Genomic DNA, 19,516 nt, shown 5'->3' with positions numbered 1-19,516 from the left:
TGACAAACATCATTAGCTGACATAACAGCAGGTATGACAGTGACATATTTGACATTACGATTTTTTTTCAAGTTGCCAGTGTGTGCAAAAATCGGTAATACTCAAGAATTTTTGAATTGGTCTCATATAATCATTTAGCTACATGTATTGTACTTGCATGGCTTTGTATGTTCTATTATTTGATAAATGGTTGTAAACTGTTGTAAATAGTGCTTCTAAAGTAAGTCTCTAGTGGCTAAGTGTGTGTCGGAATTCACGCAGAATAAGGTTCCGCAGTAAAGAACTGACTATAGACTGGTAGGTACTAGCTTTTAAGAAGTCGTGGTGGCCTAATGGTCAAAGAACCAACTTTTAGGTAAGGTTTCGGTTTCAGGTCAGGCAAGTATCAATGCAACTTTTCTAAGTTTGTATGAACTTTTTAAGTATATACAAACACAGTCTTGGACACCAATGACTGTATTTCGGAGGGCATATTAAACTGTAGGTCGCGGCCGTCATTGAATATTTTTGGCAGTCGTTACAGGTAGTCAGAAGCCAGCAAGTTTGACAACAAGTACTGGGGGTATTGGGTTGCCCGGAAAACTAGGTTGAGAAGGTCAGATAGGCAGTCGGTCCTTGTAAGACGCTGCGCTGATGCTCAGCTGCATCCGATCCAAAAAAGGCTCGGAGGACGATGATTGGCAAATGTATCAATTTGAAACTTTATTTCAGGAAATTTCATAATATTGTCATGATCTCAAAATATTATTAACTGCGAGTGTCTACTTGCTCGTCAAGATAGAATCAGTCAGAGTGCGTAACAGTAAATGTAAATCATAGATAAAGAATGTTTACATAATTTTGATAGGTTGGTACACATAGTAATCGATAAACCGACGTTTACCGATTAATCCGGTTTATTCCCAACGCTAGCCATATCCGATGATTTGTATAAAATGGCGTCAGCCGAGTTTTTAGAGCAAGCTTTGTCCACAAACGTTGATGAGAACGCCGTTAACGCGATTGTAGGGTCATTAGAAAATCAGTTAGTCACGCCCGTTCCATCACAATCCTCTCATACCAGTTTCGTAAATGTTATACCGTCTCAAAATTGTAATATAACTTCAAACGCGGGCTCTATTATAAGTGGACAAAAATATGTTACGGACCAAATAAATTCTGGTGGTATAGTGAACAGTATTCATTCTAATATTGTATCGAACTCAAGTGCATCGTTTAATAATGTGCAAGCATCAACACAACCAACATTTACATCTCTTTCATTGAGTGGTGGTGCTCCTCTTTCCAATGAGACATTGAAGGTGATATACTCACAAGCACAACACCTGAGCAACCCTCACAGCAGCGTGACGTTACCAGTTCAGTCTTTGGCAAGCGGGCCATCGCAGAGCCAGATATTACACGCAGTGTCGACAGGCGGCGTGCTACCCCAGCAAGGCAACAAAACTATCGCCATGCAGCCTCCACTCGTGATAAAGCAGGGCACAAATACTGGCCAAGTGGGTATGCAGCCTGGAATGGTGACTGTCCCAATGACTGTGAACTCTAGCATGCCTGCTTCAATACCTAATGTGATGACACTGAACAAGCCTGGAGGGCAGAACGTTGTAGTGACCACACAGAATCTAGGCTCCGCGCAGCCTACTATCATCCCCAATGTCCAAATATTAAACATGAGACCTGGAGCGCCCGCAGTGGCTGCTCAGAAGTCAGTAGCGACAGTATCACCCAGAGTGGTGATTGGTACGCCTCAAGTTGTTGGTACGAGAGCAACTGCTCCAGTAAGTTTCAGTCTGTCTAAGCTGTAAAGACATTTTGCTCAGTATCTTCACATTTAAATAACTAAGCTCATTCAGTAACTCTTGTACAGACATTTTGAGGCTGACGGAACACACTTGTCAATGTGGGATGTGAATCTGACTTCACCTCCTAAGATCCTCTCTATTCTGATTGTTGTGATGTTTGTACCCTAATTCACTGTAAGTACCACTTGATGTTTATTGTTCTGTAAATTGTGTCACAGAGTATAGACACGTCTGCTATACCAGGTTTGTTTATATGTCTGTTGCAATGTTCTGTCAGTCTCAACTTGCACTATTAACTATCACTGTCCTGTACAAACACATGCTTTAAATACAAAATGCCTAAAAAGCAATATGTCACTCTGGGCTATGATTTTTGTATACTTCACTTTCAATTGACATCAATAAATTTCAAATGACCAGCAATCTAATCACTGCTCTTGGCTTGTACAAAGTGCGTTGCTGGTTGTTTACTCATCATCACTCATTGACAAACACTTCACATGTCAACGTAGTACACACCACAATAACATTGATTAATAATACATCTCATGTTGCATGATGGGCAGTCAATAAATATGTTTGCAATAGTTGAGTCAATGAAGGTTAACACTTTAAAACAGCACTCATTTGGACATTTTACACAGTTATCTCATCTTCATAATAAGTGGGACTTCCATATTCTTTGAAATAGAAAAAAATATAGTATTTGATATTTGGGTTATTGAATTAACTAAATTGATCCACTTAATAATAAACACAGTATAAAGTAACTGTATGTAAACAGTTTTGATTGTAACACCAAGGTTTCATTTGAATCCACAAAATTAAGTTTTAGCTTGAGTGCATAGATGATTGAATTTCATTTACTCAACTTCAACTATTGATGTACTTATTTTCATGCTCTGCAAATTTGAACTGAGACAATATCTCTGCAACTGTGCTTATTTAATAAAGTCATCTATAAACCCAAAAGTTCAAAGGATTATAGTTATGATAATTTGAAAGAATATAGAAAATTGTATAATATCTTTTTGTACATTCATTCTAAATAGAGTAAATGTTGACACGTATTGGAGAAGTATAAATGAATGTCATAATTTTTGAAGTGCATTCACAACTAAGGAAATGCCTTCCAACAAAAGTGTTAATACATGAGTATTTTTCGGAAACATTTATGTTGTCAACCAATATTTAATGGGTAATATTCCAGTACAAGTACACTTGCAGAGATCAATTAATTGTTGTTGCAGAATGAGCAAATATAACTCTAAGCTTGGGATTAATCAATTAATGTCTTCCAAATTTTCAATGTATATATTCAATCATTGGCCCTAAAAACTCATCAGTCGAGGTACTTGCAGTTCCTCAAAGTACTAAACTCAAGCAAGTATGTTTGATCCTCATGGTCATATTTGTGGTAATATTATGCCAGTGATATGAAAGTCTCAGTTTTCCATTAGCTCCATAAAAAATTACTATCGTATTTGATTAATGTGAGCAATGGGACGTTGAGTAGTAATGCTTGATTGTACAATAAAAGTCTAAATGTACCGAAAGTGTGCCATGTAATTTAACTGTGCTAAATGGGCTTTAACTTTAGTTATTACCATGGTATACATAAGCTTCCACCATGCTAACCCTATATTTCCAGCGATTCCCAAACTCGGGTTAAATACATTGTTACAAAATTTTGAACTAAATCCACAAACTGTTATATCTAAAAAATGACCTGCTTTAGAATCATGTTCTCAGATTTTATTTATGGAAACGCAAAGCTAATTTTTGTACTTAACCAAAGAAATAATTGAACTGGCTTGGATGAGTTCAATAGAATTGAAACTAGGCTATCATTTTTAGATAACGCTGCAAACTCTGCAGAGTCTTCAACCGGGGCAGCAGGGTCATTTGTTGTTAAAGACTGAGAATGGTCAATACCAGCTGCTGAGGGTGGGCCACGCGCCCGCGGCCAGCACTCTCACGGCGCCGCAGGCTCAGACCATCCGGCTGTCGACCGTGCCGGCAGTAAGTAGGCACAGCCACTCCGCTACTCACCCCGCGCTCTCATACTAATTGGACAATGGTCAGCACTCACTCTAGTTCCTCCTCATACAGGAGATGTGTTTGCATTTTTGTCCAGTTTCAGTCTCACTCATGCATATAACATATGGTGGAGGTGCATGCTCTAAGGTTTTTAACAAGGTAAGAATCTAATCGGTATTTCATGACTGTGTATAATCTAATACTAATTACCTAGAAACTATTTAGTTCTAGTGTTAGGCGCAAACTTGACAGCGCGCGCGACCAACCCTTTTTTCTTGCTTTCGTGTTTTGCTACTTGGATAAATGCTTTTTTTTCGAGTAATACATTTGACTATGTAATTTTGTGTAGATAATTAACTTTTTTGTTGATTTATATAGCTATTTTGGAAACTACGACGGAAATTCGATTGTTTTGCGCCCAACATTAAAACATCCTTATTATATCCTTATCCTGCCACTGCTTGAGAATGAGCGCATTAGTGATGGCCTGCTTAGCATGGGTAGTAGATTGCCTCTGTGGTGTTCTAACGGCGTGGCTTTGTTCGCGCAGCACCCTGGCGTGGCCACAGTGTCCACAAGCGTGGCGGCACCTGGCCCCATTCCGGGACAGATGCCGGCGCCGCCGATTGCTGCGCCTGTGGTCGCATCGGCGCCAAGTGTTACGGTGTCTACAACTCCGCCGCAGCAGCCCAGTACCACCACACATATTGTAAGTCTTTTCATGTTACTTATACTATAGCATCTAAGCATACTTCTGTGGAAGTAATAGTTACAGACTCTTGACTACACTGGCAGATGCCTTCGCCAAAAACCCTTCACCTAGCTTTCATTGTACAAGCTGCACAGAAAGGCAGTTCAGCCCAATTAAGAACGTCAAAACTTAAAAACAACAAAATCACTGCCAGTTTATGCCAGCATTGTCGAATAAAAATATACACTTTTGTATAACTATGTTCATAATACTCACATAAAGGGACCAATCTACTTTCTAAAGTTATTAAATTAATTATAATAATCTATTACAAGAAAGAAGAAGAAATGTTATTTGTTTATATTTCTTAGGAATAACTGTCTTTGTGCTATTCATGTTATTCGATTAAATCTTAGTCTTAGTACTAATGAAAGTCATAAATAAAAGAGGGTGAGGTGGGCTAATATATTAGAGTGCTAAGCCGTCCCTGGTCCGCTCCTATCTGTGAAATCTGGGTCAAGGTCCCTCGCGTCCCGTGCTCGTTAATCTATAGACACCTGTTCTTGTTTATATTACTCTTTATTCTTCCTTAAGTCCTTTAGAACACATTTAAATCGATTTATCGAAATTTTTCATTTGTTACCATTAACTCACTTTTCAATTGTTAAATTAATTTAATGAAGAAGTCCAAATCGCAGACCGATTAAATTATGTACTTGTTTCTAGCGCTGGTAGAATTAACGATCGGTATTCGTATTGATGTGTGACTACTATTTTTAAACCCATGAATGCCATTATCATAATTAATAACCATGGACAATAATCACGCAAACGCGGCGTTTCACCATGTAGTAACAGAGCAAGGTTAAACAATAATTTATAGAATTTGATAATTATGTGTAAAAGTTGTGATAATCAGCGTAATCAAAATGACACCTTGTTGACTGAATTAATTTCCATGGTCTCAGGGCGCATGCGTACTTCAAGACAAAACAACGTTACGAATTGCATTAATCGCAGTTCGTGAATATAAAAATAAATAAAAATAACAGCCTCATTAATTTTCTTTTAACCGAACGCATGTTAAGTTTTTATGGTGTTAATATTTATAATTGAGGTCCGATATTGTGATAACATCAAGGTCAATAGAACGTCATCCATTGCATTTTTAACATGCGTATAACGAAACTGAAATCGATAAGTTTATTTATAGAGAACTGAAATATCAGCTACGTATATCTATCTACAACGCAAATTGACTAGTCAAGTATCTTATTAATAAGATGAATTAAGGCATTATAAATTGTAGGCTGTCCTTGGAAAATGCTGGTAATTATATTTTAAAAAATTGACATAGAGAGATTATGCTGACTGTTTTATTATGTAGTGATAATTTACTAGTTTCTACTATTTGGGATTGTATGCTAACAATGTATACAGCTTTCGGGTATCAGCCGGCGTGTGGCAGTGATAGAATTGATTCAATTGATTTAATAACTGCGAACATTACTCTCTTCATAATTGGCGCCTCTTACTCATGTAGCGCCCTGGTGCAATCATAACCCTAGTGATTGTGTAAATTACTTAGAACAGTTCAAAGGGACATAAATAAGAAAGCACATAGGTATGGAAACTTGAAAGACTTAAAAAAAACATATCATTGATAGTTTAGAAAAGTCGAGACAGAAGTACAGTAAAAACGATTACTATCAGTAGTAACGCTAGTGAAACGAGCACAAACATTTTTAAATTTTGGGACACAAAAAGTTCTTAAATCCACTATAAAGTAACAAGTTGCTTTCATCATTTATATTCTATTGTCACATAAGCTTTCTAAAAAAATAAATTTCTTTCTCCCACAGAAACCGTCAGACAATACCAAAGAGAAATGTCGGAACTTCCTAGCAAATCTTCTGGACTTGTCCAGCAAGGAGCCACCATCCGTGGAGATGAATGTGAGGAACCTGATCCAGGAGCTGATTGATGCCCAGGTCGAGCCCGAGGAGTTCTGTGATAGACTTGAACGTCTACTCAACGCCAGCCCACAACCATGCCTCATTGGATTTCTGAAGGTTTGTATATAGTTTTACTTTTACTGGCCAGTTTCACCGGTTACTGACAAAATCTGATAATACTGAAATTTTGGCTTCACTGGTCTGCTGGCAATATCTGGCAGAGAGAATTATCTACTACACTTGATCGGTAACCAATGAAATCAGGCCTTATTTCTTTTTTTTATTTAAGCTTTATTTGTCTTCATAACAGTACATTTGTTTATAAAATCAGGCCTTACAGATACAATTTAGACATAGAAAGGATATTTGAATTCTTATAATCTTTTTGTTTTATTTAAAACTTTATTCTCAGGCATTAATGGCCCATAGATAGATAAACCTTAGAAACTAACCGGCTATACCCGGAACAGGGGAATAGGTTTTGTTTATTTATTTCATTGGTTTAATTGAATTGATGGTTTTAATTTTGCTTCTAATAGACTTCGTTAAGTGGTTAAAACAATCATTATCAGTCATGAGTACAACCTGTGACCTAACCTTGAACTTGCTATACTATAATTTAGCGAAGGATAAAATAACCTTTTTTAGCAAGATAATGCGATTAATATTTTACTTTATTTCTGCTATAGAAAAGTTTGCCGCTGCTCCGTCAGTCTCTTGTGACGAAGGAGTTGGTGATCGAAGGCATCAACCCTCCAGCGCCGCACGTGGCCTTCTCAACCATACCAGCACCAACTCAACCCGTCATCGCTACCTCCAACATCCAGATGGTAAGTTATATATACACCATTCTTATAAGCAGACACGGGCAATATGCTTGTCTAACACTCAGGGGGGCTAAAATGACCGCTATTGTTTTAAAAGTAGTGTAATAAACAAAAGAAGGCTTCGCAGGAATGTAGTTGGTAACACATTCAACCTGCTTGGTTTGTTGAATATAATCAGCTTCCCAATTGAAATGTAAATAGTCTTGCTTTCGGGTTTTAAGTGTGGTTTTATGTGAAGTGTCTTGTGATAGATGGTGGTGGAAAGATCAACACTAATGTTGCTTCTAATTGAAGTCCTCTTAAATCTTAAGTCCTCTTTCTTATCACTACTACAATTATTACTAACCTTTGTTTCTCACTTTGACTACATATTTTTAATTTTCAAACTTGATTGACTAGATTTTGAAGAATTTAGCAAGTAATGAACCCTAATACATTGTAAAAGAAATTATTCATTAAAGGTAAAAGTGATGAATTGATTACAATTAACTTAGTCATAGAAAACTGCAGTGACCATTAAACTACTGATTTCGTACTCAAAACCTTAACTGTATCTCTTTCTGTTAATATAGCTAGGAGCACAGTAGTTAATATTTTTAAATTTTTATTTATATTTTTAACATCGAATGTGATGTTAACTAACTTGTTTGGTTTATGTATTTGTTTTAAATCCAATTTATTTTATGTTGAAATTAACTATACTTGCTGCAACTATATTATATGCAAACTATAACTATAAATGACAGCGGGAACCGTACTAGTTGAAAGTAGCATGAAACCGGATGACCTAAGCACGCATGTTGGAAGTATGTCGAGTGGGTCGCCCACATGAGCCCAGGTATGGGAGTTGCACAGAACTCAAACTGTACTAGATTAGAGCTGAAGTACTTACTGGTGGTTAGTTGATGATGTATTGTCATGTGTGAGTGTAACTAATAAGTTATTTGGGTGGTGTTGGGTCAGCCGCGCGACGAGGATAGCTCGAGCCCCACTCTGACGCCTCTCCTGCCGCCGGTGTTACCTCTAACACTGGCGAGCCCCCTCGTCACCTCCACAAAGTCGCTTAACGTTGTACCTGCGCCGTCTACCTCTACGTCTGCGCAGGTTTGTTTCTCATAACATAAGGGCTGCCATCTGCTACCGAATACTGTATTCGGCTATTTGAATTAGCAATTTCTTCCTCTACGTCACAAAATAGTTCATGTGACGTTATGTAATCATCTACAGTGCAATCGACTCATGCAGATTGGTTAACCAGCTTGCAAGTCTTTCCCCGTCATACAAGACGACAAGACGTTATAAAGTAAAGCAATGATAAATACAAAGATGGCAGCCCTCCGTAGTGTGTGCCCCATGCTTCGTGTCTTCGTACCAATAGTGCGCTACATCCATACTGTTTTATATCCGTTGATCCCAGCTTAATTCTTTGATGGAATATTTTTTCTATAGTTATATATTATGTGTATTTATTAAAAAGTATCTATACATAGTCACTTTCGGCCTTGTCCAAATAATTGTTAATCTCCATTCTAATTACAAAAGTAAGAGCCTTCTTTAATGGATTCTACTTTTTTTAAGATGCTTCTTTTTCGACAAACGTAGAAACTTTGTTTGATAAAAGATTATAAATGTTCTGATTACAAGGATACACGAATATTGGTACATGTTACCTATTATTATTGATTATTTATAGACTGAAATCGGATGACGATTTCTATTAAAAACTTTAATATTGAAGATTGATTGATTTTCCAATCGTTAAAGCCCTAGCGGGTTTGGGATGTTTTATACAGTATATGTATAATATTTAGAAGTCTCCTGTGCACTCCTAATGCTTTGATACTCGTTAATTTGCGATAAAACCCTCACGGATTATGGAAGTAACCTTATTACTTCCATTAAATGTACTTCTTCGCATAAAGTAAAAATGCATGAATGTTGTATTTCTCTTTGCATGACAGTTTCAGTACCTCTAGCACGAACAATTCTACATATTATTGCTGTCATTATAGGATTACCAACAAACAGCTGTTGGTGAAGCAAACGGGGCCATGTATTTGGAATTAAAAATATTCACTTTAATAGGATACTTTTGATAAATTATTATGTATATGCTTCATCCCTTCTTAGATATGTCTTCAGGCTAGGGGTACTGGAAAGTATGACACGAGATAATTTTATTATCTTCGGCTAGGATCTGTAAATAATATTTAACAGTCACTTCAGTATGTACTAAAACCCAATTAGTCAAATTATCTAAGGAAACGATTGCTCTTCTGATCTGTATACGCGGCAGCTGTGTGCGTTTTGCAGCATGTGCGTGCATAGTATGTTATAGTTGCTGCATTTGATCTCTGCAACCTCGACAAACTCGCATCTATTTGACCTCTCTTCCTCCTACTACATAGACACTGCATAGGAATTGCATTTCATAAAGACTGCCTACTTTATGTTACAGTTGTCTCGTGTCGACTTGTATTTTGATGTATGTAAATATATTTGTGTTTAATATTAATCCTTCCCGAACTCCTCAGTATTGTCCCAATTTTATAAATGTCTGTCAGTTCGGAGTTAGCCCTCCTTGCGACTACCTGTTTGGTATGAACACTCCAACTTATCGATTTTATTACATTTTATCAACTGGTTCATTGGGAGAACTTTTGCAAATCGATGAGTAATTTGATGAGTGTTACCAAACAGTTCGTTTAATATAAAAAATAAGTATGTCTAACTATACTCGTTTGGACCAGAAGCCGACCCAGAAGCCTGGCGGCTCTATAGCCGTGCTGCAGAACATTCCTCTCCATACGAAGATCAATGTGAACAAGGTGGGCAAGGCGATGACAGTGAACAGCAAGGCCAACTTCCCGCGCTCGTCTGTGCCCTCCGCCGCGCTCTCCACCGTCCTCACCCCCGGCAAATCCTTGCTCAAAGACAAAGAGAAGAAGTCTTCGGGACAATTCTCGCAACCGTTTGTTGACGACAAGATGGCGGGCGACGATGACATCAACGATGTGGCTGCTATGGGAGGCGTCAACTTGGCAGAGGAATCTCAGAGGATCCTCGGCTCCACGGAAATGATCGGGACCCAGATTCGGTAAAATACTATTATACATTACCCATGATCATCTTTGCAGTTTGAGATTTCGGCGGTATAACATGCCCTATAATTTTACAGGTCATGTAAGGAGGAATATTTAGTACCGACAAGCTTGATGCAGGCGCGAATTAAAGCGATAACTTCAAAGCACGGCATGGAGGAATCGCCACCAGAAGTAGCCAACATCATCAGCCATGCAGTACAAGAAAGGCTCAAGACCATTGTGGAGAAACTTGCCACGATCGCACAACACAGAATTGATTTAATAATAAAGGTAATTTGTTAATTAGTCTGATAGAACCACTTCCATAATAAGCTAATTTACTTAAATATATACTTTATATACAATGATATACTTTAATAAATGTCTTTTTCTCTGTAAAATCTACAACATTTTTTGCCTAGCGATTGTTTTATTTTTTAAGAAATGAACTTAGGTAACAAGACATTTGTTAGGATCTATTACCGTCAAATTACACAAACCATGCAGCATCATGACCGACAATCCTCCTTTTGTCCCCAATGCCATGCAATAAGCGAAATAAATTTAATACTAAGTTTTAATTTATATATAATACTTTGGGATGTTGAAAGCGTTTTTGGGAGACTTATGTCCTATAGGACCAATATTAAATAGGTAGATCATTAATTTCATGCCACTTTGTCCGTCAGTTTATCGAATCGTTCATTTTATTTTCGATTAGCTGAGGCGAGCATTTTACTATGAAGCGAATGACACACACATACACATGCTGCGTTTTTTGCTTTTTTAAGAACACTGTATGTAATGATTGCAATGTCCACAGACTGACAACCGCTATGAAGTGACACAAGACGTGAAAGGCCAGCTCAAATTCCTAGAAGAACTGGATCGTGTCGATAAGAAAAGACGCGAGGATTCTGAGAGAGAAATGCTATTACGAGCTGCAAAGTCTAGGTCTAAAAATGAGGACCCGGAGCAGGCCAAACTGAAGGCCAAAGCGAAAGAGATGCAGAGAGCTGAGTTGGAAGAGCTTAGGCAGCGTGAGGCTAACTTGACGGCGCTGCAGGCCATCGGGCCTAGAAAGAAGGCGAGGCTCGACATGCCCGGAGGATCAGGAGACTCCATTTCTAACGGCTCCGGACACAATAGTAGCTCAGGAGTCGTACGTATTTCTTTTGTTACTTTACTAACCCTTCGCGTTTCTACCCGCATCTGCGTCTTAGAACACCCATTTCACATACATAAATGAAATTTAGCCAATTGCTTATTCATTTATTTATTAATTCTGTTGTAGCTATATAACTGATGTTTTTTCAAGAAGTTTTAGCACTGAAAAGTAACATAAATACACATAAGAACTTGCGTTTGCAGTATTGTCAGATTTTGTTAATCAATTTTTTTACTTCTTGCAATTAGTTGATAAATCATCACCTGCCTAGCCTTTTCCTAACTATTTTAGCCACTTTACTTAACTTAGTAAATTTGCTGATAAATATAAAATATCTGTTATCAGTAATTGTAGTATCTGATGTTGATATTAATAAAAAAATATTGTCAACTCATATCTGTGTCATCTTTGACTTGAATCTAAAATGTAATCAATAAATAGGAAGGCTACAGTATTATTACGGTTTTAAATGAAATGTGAATGTTTTTTTTGCACAGTCTGGGCGCAGTCAGATGGCTCTGCGAACGAGGCTGAAGCGCATCAACCTTCGCGACATGATCTGCCTGATGGAACAGGAACGAGACACGAGTCGCTCCCTCATGCTGTACAAGAGCTACCTCAAATAGCGCTGCCGAGCTCGTCACCGACTGAATCTAATGCCGCGTCCGCGAATCATCCATTTGTAAATGCGCACATCATTCATAAATGTATGACAACTATCAGCGTTACTGAACGAGTAGTGGTGCAACCACATCACCACGTTGTTTGCTTCCGTTCCATGAATTTGGCAAGCAAGTGAAAAATGTTTGCGCAAACAAGGGTACAGGTTTTTATATAAATCCTATCCAAACCAGATATGGTTTCGAAAGTTGAGTATTAATTACGTGGTGAAGAAAAGGACCAGCGGAGATGTCATAACGCAAACTCTCCTAAGAAAGTTATCCCTCAACGTTTTTAATTAGTATTTTCATAATAAATTATGTTATAATATGGAATAAATTATGTATTTTGAGCCAATTGTTGCATGCTATTTTATCTACTGTCATTCTATGGTCTTTTATCATGTTCTTCCTGCAGTTTTTATTGTTGATGATCTGATCTTGTATCGCAATAAAATTATTTTTAATTAGTTTCTGGGAGTAAATTATGTATTTTGAGCCATTTGTTGAATGATATTTTATCTATATGTGACTGTTTTAGGTCATGAAGGTGTTGTCTGTGCAGCACCTTCTTCTTCCAGTCTCTTATCTTCTGTGTTTGTCAGTCAGTAGTGTTGTTGTGTTGTATGTCTGTCTGTTCGTGTAGGTTGAGTAGTGTATAGTTATGGTCATTTGCAGCTATTTTGGGAATTTTGCATGTATGTGTCTCTCCCTTCATTTTTTATACGTTTGATGGTAAGCCTTGCTACTGCTGTTTATTTTTATTCTTTTTATGAAAGTAGCGCACCAAAATGAGGGTGTTTGGGGACGAGCAACGTAACTTGCTAGTTTCATAATTTGACAGATGGGTTTTGATATGAAAAGGAACTCAAACTGTAACTGATCATGCCTACCGTATGTTACTTGACCTAAAAAAGGCGCCTGACCTGCCTGCCTCATGGCACCTCCGCTATAATTCCTCCTTAATTAATTATAAGCTTTGTAAATAGTGTAAAGATTCAGCTTATTTTAGTATTTTAAAATGTATAATAATATATTTATTTTTTAAAATTGTATAAATTTAGAATTATAAATTAGTATAATTGAATTGTATAATATTGATTTCTTTTAACAAAATTAAGAGTGAGTGAATTGAGTGTTAAATTTCATTTCGGAGTGAATTGTTATACCCAGATCAACTTAAAATTTGGTTATCCATTTAATTTGTTTTTTTTACGTACCTACTTGATGACAGCAGTGTCACGGTGTAATACTGAATATCTATAAGACAATAGTAAAATATTCTATAGAACTGTTTGTTCTGTATCTTGAGTTAGTTATTTTTTAGATTATTTGTTGTATCGTCAGATAATGTTAACTAATGTAACAGAAATATAATGATAATACATGTGTTAGTGATAATGTTAATGTTATTAGTTAAATCTTATTAAACAGTTTTAAATATTGTTCATCTGCTTTCTTCCGTGAACAAAGGGTGACAACTGTATTTAGTTAATTAGAAAATATTTTCACCATACATACATAGTAACTAAGTTATTGGTTATATAGTATGTAAGTTAAGACTAATCGTACCAATGTTATAATTAACATACAAATGATTATCATGATGCTGTAATTATGAAAAATCTATATATTATATATAAATATATAATAGAAAGTCATGTTAGTTACACTGTTTATAACTCAAGAATGCCTGAACCGTTTTAGCTGAAATTTTGTGGGGATTTAGTTTTTGTGATAAAATTAGTTTTAGTTACCTCGTGGCGGGTATTTCACCACGAAAGAAATCAATTCTATTTAATACAATAATGAATAAAATAATATTTATATTGTACTTTAATTTGTTTGTTTTATTTTAACCACTTCATTGTCCACGAAGCAGACCCAATAGTTGGGACTTTGAAGTTATTAATCAATTTAATATGGTATCATCTCTAGTCTCTCGAAAATTTTAGGCATGAATAGGGTAAAAACTTGACACTGGTGAATGTCTGATACCATGAACACTACACAACAGTAAAGTATAGAGCGCCATAGCTGAACGTGCTCTAGACTAGGGTAAGTAGGCCTCATAGTTTAGAGGAATTTGCAAATTCATTATAAAGTTACAAAAGGTGCACCGTGCACAATACATATGTAACTGTTTAAACAGCTGAATTATTGATGGTAGGCTAAGGAGAGTTTGGTCAAACTACAGGTCAAAACATTTTATTAACGACCCTTTTATTTTCCCGTTACAGGGTATAGCAAGCCCTGTCTCTCTTAATCAAATCAAGTACCGTTATTTTTAGGCAACATTGGCTCATTGACAACGGCAAAAGCAGTATCGTGGGATTGCTCACGCAGTTTCTTTTTTTCATATTGAGATACTATTTGCTGGAAAAGACTAGGCGGGCTTAAGTCAAGGGTTTGTACACAACCTGATCCTGCGCCCTAAGCTGGCGCGCGTGGCCCTAACTTAAACCGGCACTGTCTCGGTCGGGTCAGATAAATCTTATGTCCGTTCTCCCCTTACAGCATGCATCTACCTTTGGTCCAGGAAGGATAAAAGGTATTTATAAAATCAATTCATGACCAAAACAAACATTTTGTATCATACATTAAACAAGTAGCACTTTTTTTTTTTTTTTTTTGGAATTTTATGACCTGGTAACTGAGACCTTTAAGTCAAGTCATTTTTTACACATAAACTTTATCACTTCACTTCACGACACTTAAATTGTTTTGATAGTATTTTTAATGTATTTGTATATGGGTTTATAACTGTTCTTGTCTTTTAATAACTGTTCAAGTGGCGGCGGGCGGGATGAAGAATCAAACTTAATTTTCAGTTCACACAGTTCACTAGCCAACACTAGTCTGTCAAGTAGGAAGGTTTGGCAGTCAAAAATAAGATGCTCCATGGTTCCTTCTTGTGATTCACAATGGGGGCACGTATTACTCGTAATAATCCCAAGTCTAGCAAGGTGTGACGGTGCAGTATTATGGCCAAAGCGCAATCTATTTAACGTAGTGATAAAGTCTCGGCTGGCTTCTTTCAGTCTATTGTACCAGGGTCTAACAGGTAATCTTTCTTGAATACTTCCATACCACTTCCCTTTGATGTTTTGGTCTTTCTTCCACATTTCTAACCATAAATTATGTACATTTTCATTAATACATTGCAGGAAATCGGTCATCGGAATTTCCATTGCATTTCTAACATCAACAGCATTATTACCATCATATGCGGTTTTATCAGCTATTTCATTGCCAGAGATGCCTCGGTGAGATGGTACCCACAGGAACGCAATTTCGATATGCTTAAGGTAATACTGATAAATTATTTCTTTGATAAAATACAAAATATAATTAGACTTAAATGAAATTGAAAGGTTAGCTAAAGATTTTATCAAGCTTAGTGAATCAGAAACAATCAAAAAGTATTTACAATGATCAAGCTGACGAATATATAATAATGCCCTATAAACCGCATATGCCTCTGCAGTGAATATATTACAAGTATTGTGCAGAACAAAGCTTCGAGAGAATTTTGAATGTGAATCGTACATAGCAGCATGCACATAATCGTTCCCCTTACTGCCATCAGTATAAATAACATAATAATTCTTATTTTCTGCCAAAAACTGCAACATTTCAAAATTATTATTAATTGAATTTTGCATTACTTTAATAGGATGTGTAATACTCTGATAAGAGAAGGAGTAACATGGCCATGGGCACTGTTTTCTAACACCAGTAAAACTATTCTCTGTTTCCAGCAATATTTTGGATAATGTTGGGGAATTGCCACTCAAGAGATCCTCTCCTGTTGTTAGTCTACTAGAATTAGTATTTACAAAAGGTACAATTTTATTTTTTATTTTCTTGTTATTTGCAGCAATTAGCTTAAGACAGAATCTCCCTGCAAGTAGAATACGTCTCAAAATTAAGGGCATCAATTTAGTCTCTACTTCCATGGCCCTTATGGGAGTAGAGCACATTGCACCAGAAATTGTTCTCAAAGCTCTGTTCTGCAAGAGATCTAATTTATTTACATGAGTACTATTTATATACACTAGAGAACTATAATCGAAATGACTCCTAACTATACTTTTGTACAAAATTGACAATATTTTCGGGTCTGCCCCCCATGAAACACCTGCGAGACATTTCATTATATTTAAGCCTTTTAGAGCATTCTTTGATATGTATTTAATATGTTCCTCGAAAGTTAATTTTCTGTCGATTACTATGCCTAAAAATTTCTTTGAATTTACTGTGTTTATAATTTCTCCATTATAAATTACTTTTGAATTTGTATTTTCATTTCCAAATATCATGCCACTGCTTTTGGAGGGTTAATTTTAAATGCAATACATCATTATAGTAGTGGAATAGTTCAGACAGGGCTTTGTTGATATTGTCAATCGCAATTTCTACATTATAATTACTAGTGTACAGAACAATATCATCTGCAAATTGCAGAATTTCTACATTACTATTTACAAATTTACATATTTCACTTGTGTATATATTATATAGCAAAGGAGACAGTGTAGCACCCTGCATAGTACCTCTAGATGTAGATTTTGGACCATACAATGTATTATTGTGCCTTACATAGACTGTTCTATTTTTTAAGAAGTTAAATATCCATTTACACAGCTGACCAGGCACGCCCAACCTAGACATAACTTCTACAAGTATAGTCGGATCTAAACTGTCAAATGCACCTTGAACATCTAGAAATACACAAACAGTGTTTAACTTTCTATCTTTTGCATGTTTCAGGTCAAAGATTAAAGAAGTGAAGCTGTCAGCACAACTTCGTCCTCGACGAAATCCATATTGAACATGTGGAATGATGCTGTTAGATTCCATATACCAATCTAAACGATTTTTGATCATGTTTTCAAATATTTTCCCTAGACATGAGGAGAGTGATATTGGTCTATAAGAGCTGGCCAACTTTGCAGGTTTATCTGGTTTGAGTATTGGAATGACACATTGTGTTTTCCATGACTGTGGAATACGTTTACAATGCCAAAGGAGATTAAGAACATTAAGAAATATTTTTTGCGCAGATTCATCTAAATTTTTAATAATACAATATGGAAAATCATCTAAACCAGGTGTAGTGTCTCTCCGAGATATCAAACTCATGTTAAATTCTGACCATGTAAAAGGATGTAATAAAAATTTTGAATTTAGATTGTCATTGTTTAATTCAAAAATACTGCCTAAATTATCAGAATCTTTTAAATTACTATTACCTGATAATTTATCTAGAAATGGAGAAACAAACTCATCACTGTATGATTTGTTGCCAGTTCTTATACCTTTAAACATTTTAAGATGATTCCAAATCTTACTTACAGGTGTAGTTCTATTAAAAGTGTTACATAAGTTATCCCAACCTATTCCTCTTTGTTCCGATATAGTTCTTTTCTTAAGCGCATCTTTTCTTTTGTAATCTAAATAATTCTCCATAGTAGACTCACTTCTATAAAGTTTTAATGCATTATAAGAGGCAATTACACTTTTTTCACAAATGTCATTCCACCAAGGAGCTGGAGGCCTGCTTTTAAAATTATTTAATTTAGTGAGTTTAGGAATTGTCATCTCTTTTAAAGTATCTAATCGAGAACAAAAATCATTATAGGTTGAAATAGGATCATACAATTTTAGGGCTAAATCATTGAATATTGTTTTGGAAATAGTTATATACTTTATCCAATCTGCTTTTTTATATATAAATCTATCAACTGGGGGATTAATTTGATATTTATCTATTTGTAGAGTAATCTCTGTTATTGTTGGATAGTGATAACTACCCATGGCATCATCATGCACAGACCACTCGCATATTGATGCGAGGTTAGCACTAACAAAGCTAACATCAATTGCAGATGGATTTCGTCTCGGGTTATTAACAGTTGTAAAACTACCATCATTCAAAATACATAAATCCAAGTCATCAATGATATTAAATAAATCCTGACCTCTGCTCTTAGTGGATAGACAACCAAATGCAATATGATGCGCATTAAAATCACCGCTGATAAAGATGGGCTTTGGAAGATCATTAATTATATTACGCAGTCTGTTGATTCGTAGGTGTCCACTAGAAGGAGGACAGTATACACAAAGAATAGTTAAGCTACCATGCACAGTAGATAAGGACAAAGCAACAGTTTGTATGTCTTCATAAAATCTAGTGTTTAAAACTGTGTACTTTAAGTATGGCTTAATTAGTATTGCTACACCATTATGAGCGTTATTGGAATTTTGATTATAAATATTATATCCAGGTATTCTAAAATTATGATCTTTAAACCATGTTTCGTTAAGTAAGCAAATGTCAATATTTTGTTTTTCTAAGAATTGAATTAATAAGGGTTTCTTACTATTGGCACTCTGTATGTTATACTGAGCAATACGTAGCTTAGATATTGTGTGACTTGGATCCATTACTTTAGATTTTTAAGTAAAGTTTCTTTAATACTGTTTATGGTAGTAGGCGTATTATCTCCCTTATTACCTAGTTCCACCAATGTTTGCACTAGGGCCATGAGTACATCATTGCTGGCAACTATTTGTGCTTTGATGTCCACCTTAGGGACTTCCTTAGGTTTATTTACATTATGTACAGTATTATTTACAACAGGCTTATTTACAGAAGTATGTACAGACTTATTTACAGATGTATGTACAGACTTATTTACAGTTTTATTTACATTATTATCAACTAGTTTCATTTTGGAGGTGAAAGAGGTGGAAATTGTGAAATATCAGTCATTTGTTGTTTTGTCATTGTTGCACTTGCGTAAGTTATTTTATTTTTCTTTTCTAAAATTTTGTTTAATTTAATTGGACACAATCTAGATATTGCCAGATGAGGCCCACTGCAATTGACACAGCAGATCTCTGTTGGTTTGTCACATACTTTATATATATGCTCACCTCCACAAATGGAACATCTTTGTTTACCATTGCATATTCTAGCAGAATGGTTAAATTTGAAGCAACGGAAACATTGCTGCAATGGGGGGACATATTCAAATACTCGGTATGAAAATAAATCATATTGTACATTGTCTGGAAGAATATTTGATAGAAAAGTTATGCTAACTGTTTGTAGTGGTACTCGCTCTTGTCCAACTTTCTTTGTGAATCTTCTTACAGCTATTATTTCATAGATTGAAGACAGTTTTGTATATAATTCTTTGTTAGAGATGTTTGCTGGTACAAATCTGATTATACCTGTTTTTTCTATTTGCGCAGCCGGAATAAATGCTTTCAAATC

General features: G+C 35.9%; 1 protein-coding gene and 1 long non-coding RNA gene across 8 annotated transcripts; both read left to right on the top strand.

The window, feature by feature from the left end:
- Positions 1-767: 767 nt before the first annotated feature.
- LOC110379369 (transcription initiation factor TFIID subunit 4) lies at positions 768-14,068 on the top strand. 7 transcript variants are annotated; one of them, XM_049839516.2, is made up of 10 exons: positions 771-1,781; positions 3,663-3,827; positions 4,396-4,554; positions 6,399-6,608; positions 7,181-7,321; positions 8,282-8,422; positions 10,072-10,415; positions 10,497-10,692; positions 11,225-11,563; positions 12,067-14,068. In XM_049839516.2, the coding sequence occupies exons 1-10, from the start codon at positions 936-938 to the stop codon at positions 12,193-12,195; spliced, it is 2,670 nt and encodes an 889-aa protein (XP_049695473.1). In that variant the 5' UTR covers positions 771-935; the 3' UTR covers positions 12,196-14,068. The 7 variants fall into 7 exon arrangements, with proteins under 7 accessions (XP_049695489.1, XP_049695473.1, XP_049695469.1 ...); XM_049839512.2 differs by having other exon boundaries at positions 10,069-10,415; XM_049839537.2 differs by having other exon boundaries at positions 777-1,499; positions 10,069-10,415.
- An 806-nt stretch (positions 14,069-14,874) lies between these two features.
- LOC135116996 (uncharacterized) lies at positions 14,875-17,422 on the top strand. The gene is made up of 4 exons (XR_010276564.1): positions 14,875-15,292; positions 15,396-15,536; positions 15,990-16,072; positions 17,002-17,422. It is a non-coding gene; the product is annotated as an uncharacterized LOC135116996 (long non-coding RNA).
- Positions 17,423-19,516: the final 2,094 nt, after the last annotated feature.

Source organism: Helicoverpa armigera, chromosome 1, assembly GCF_030705265.1.
Source record: "Helicoverpa armigera isolate CAAS_96S chromosome 1, ASM3070526v1, whole genome shotgun sequence".
In the NCBI taxonomy this organism is placed as follows: Eukaryota; Metazoa; Arthropoda; class Insecta; order Lepidoptera; family Noctuidae; genus Helicoverpa; species Helicoverpa armigera.
This window is presented reverse-complemented; position numbering and strand designations above follow the sequence as displayed.

Excerpts from the sequence above, each read along its gene's own strand:
- LOC110379369 (XM_049839512.2), top strand. The coding sequence starts at position 936 with ATGGCGTCAGCCGAGTTTTTAGAGCAAGCTTTGTCCACAAACGTTGAT. Across the intron at positions 6,609-7,180 it reads GCCTCATTGGATTTCTGAAG|AAAAGTTTGCCGCTGCTCCG; the intron begins GTTTGTATATAG and ends TTTCTGCTATAG. Across the intron at positions 7,322-8,281 it reads CTACCTCCAACATCCAGATG|CCGCGCGACGAGGATAGCTC; the intron begins GTAAGTTATATA and ends GTGTTGGGTCAG.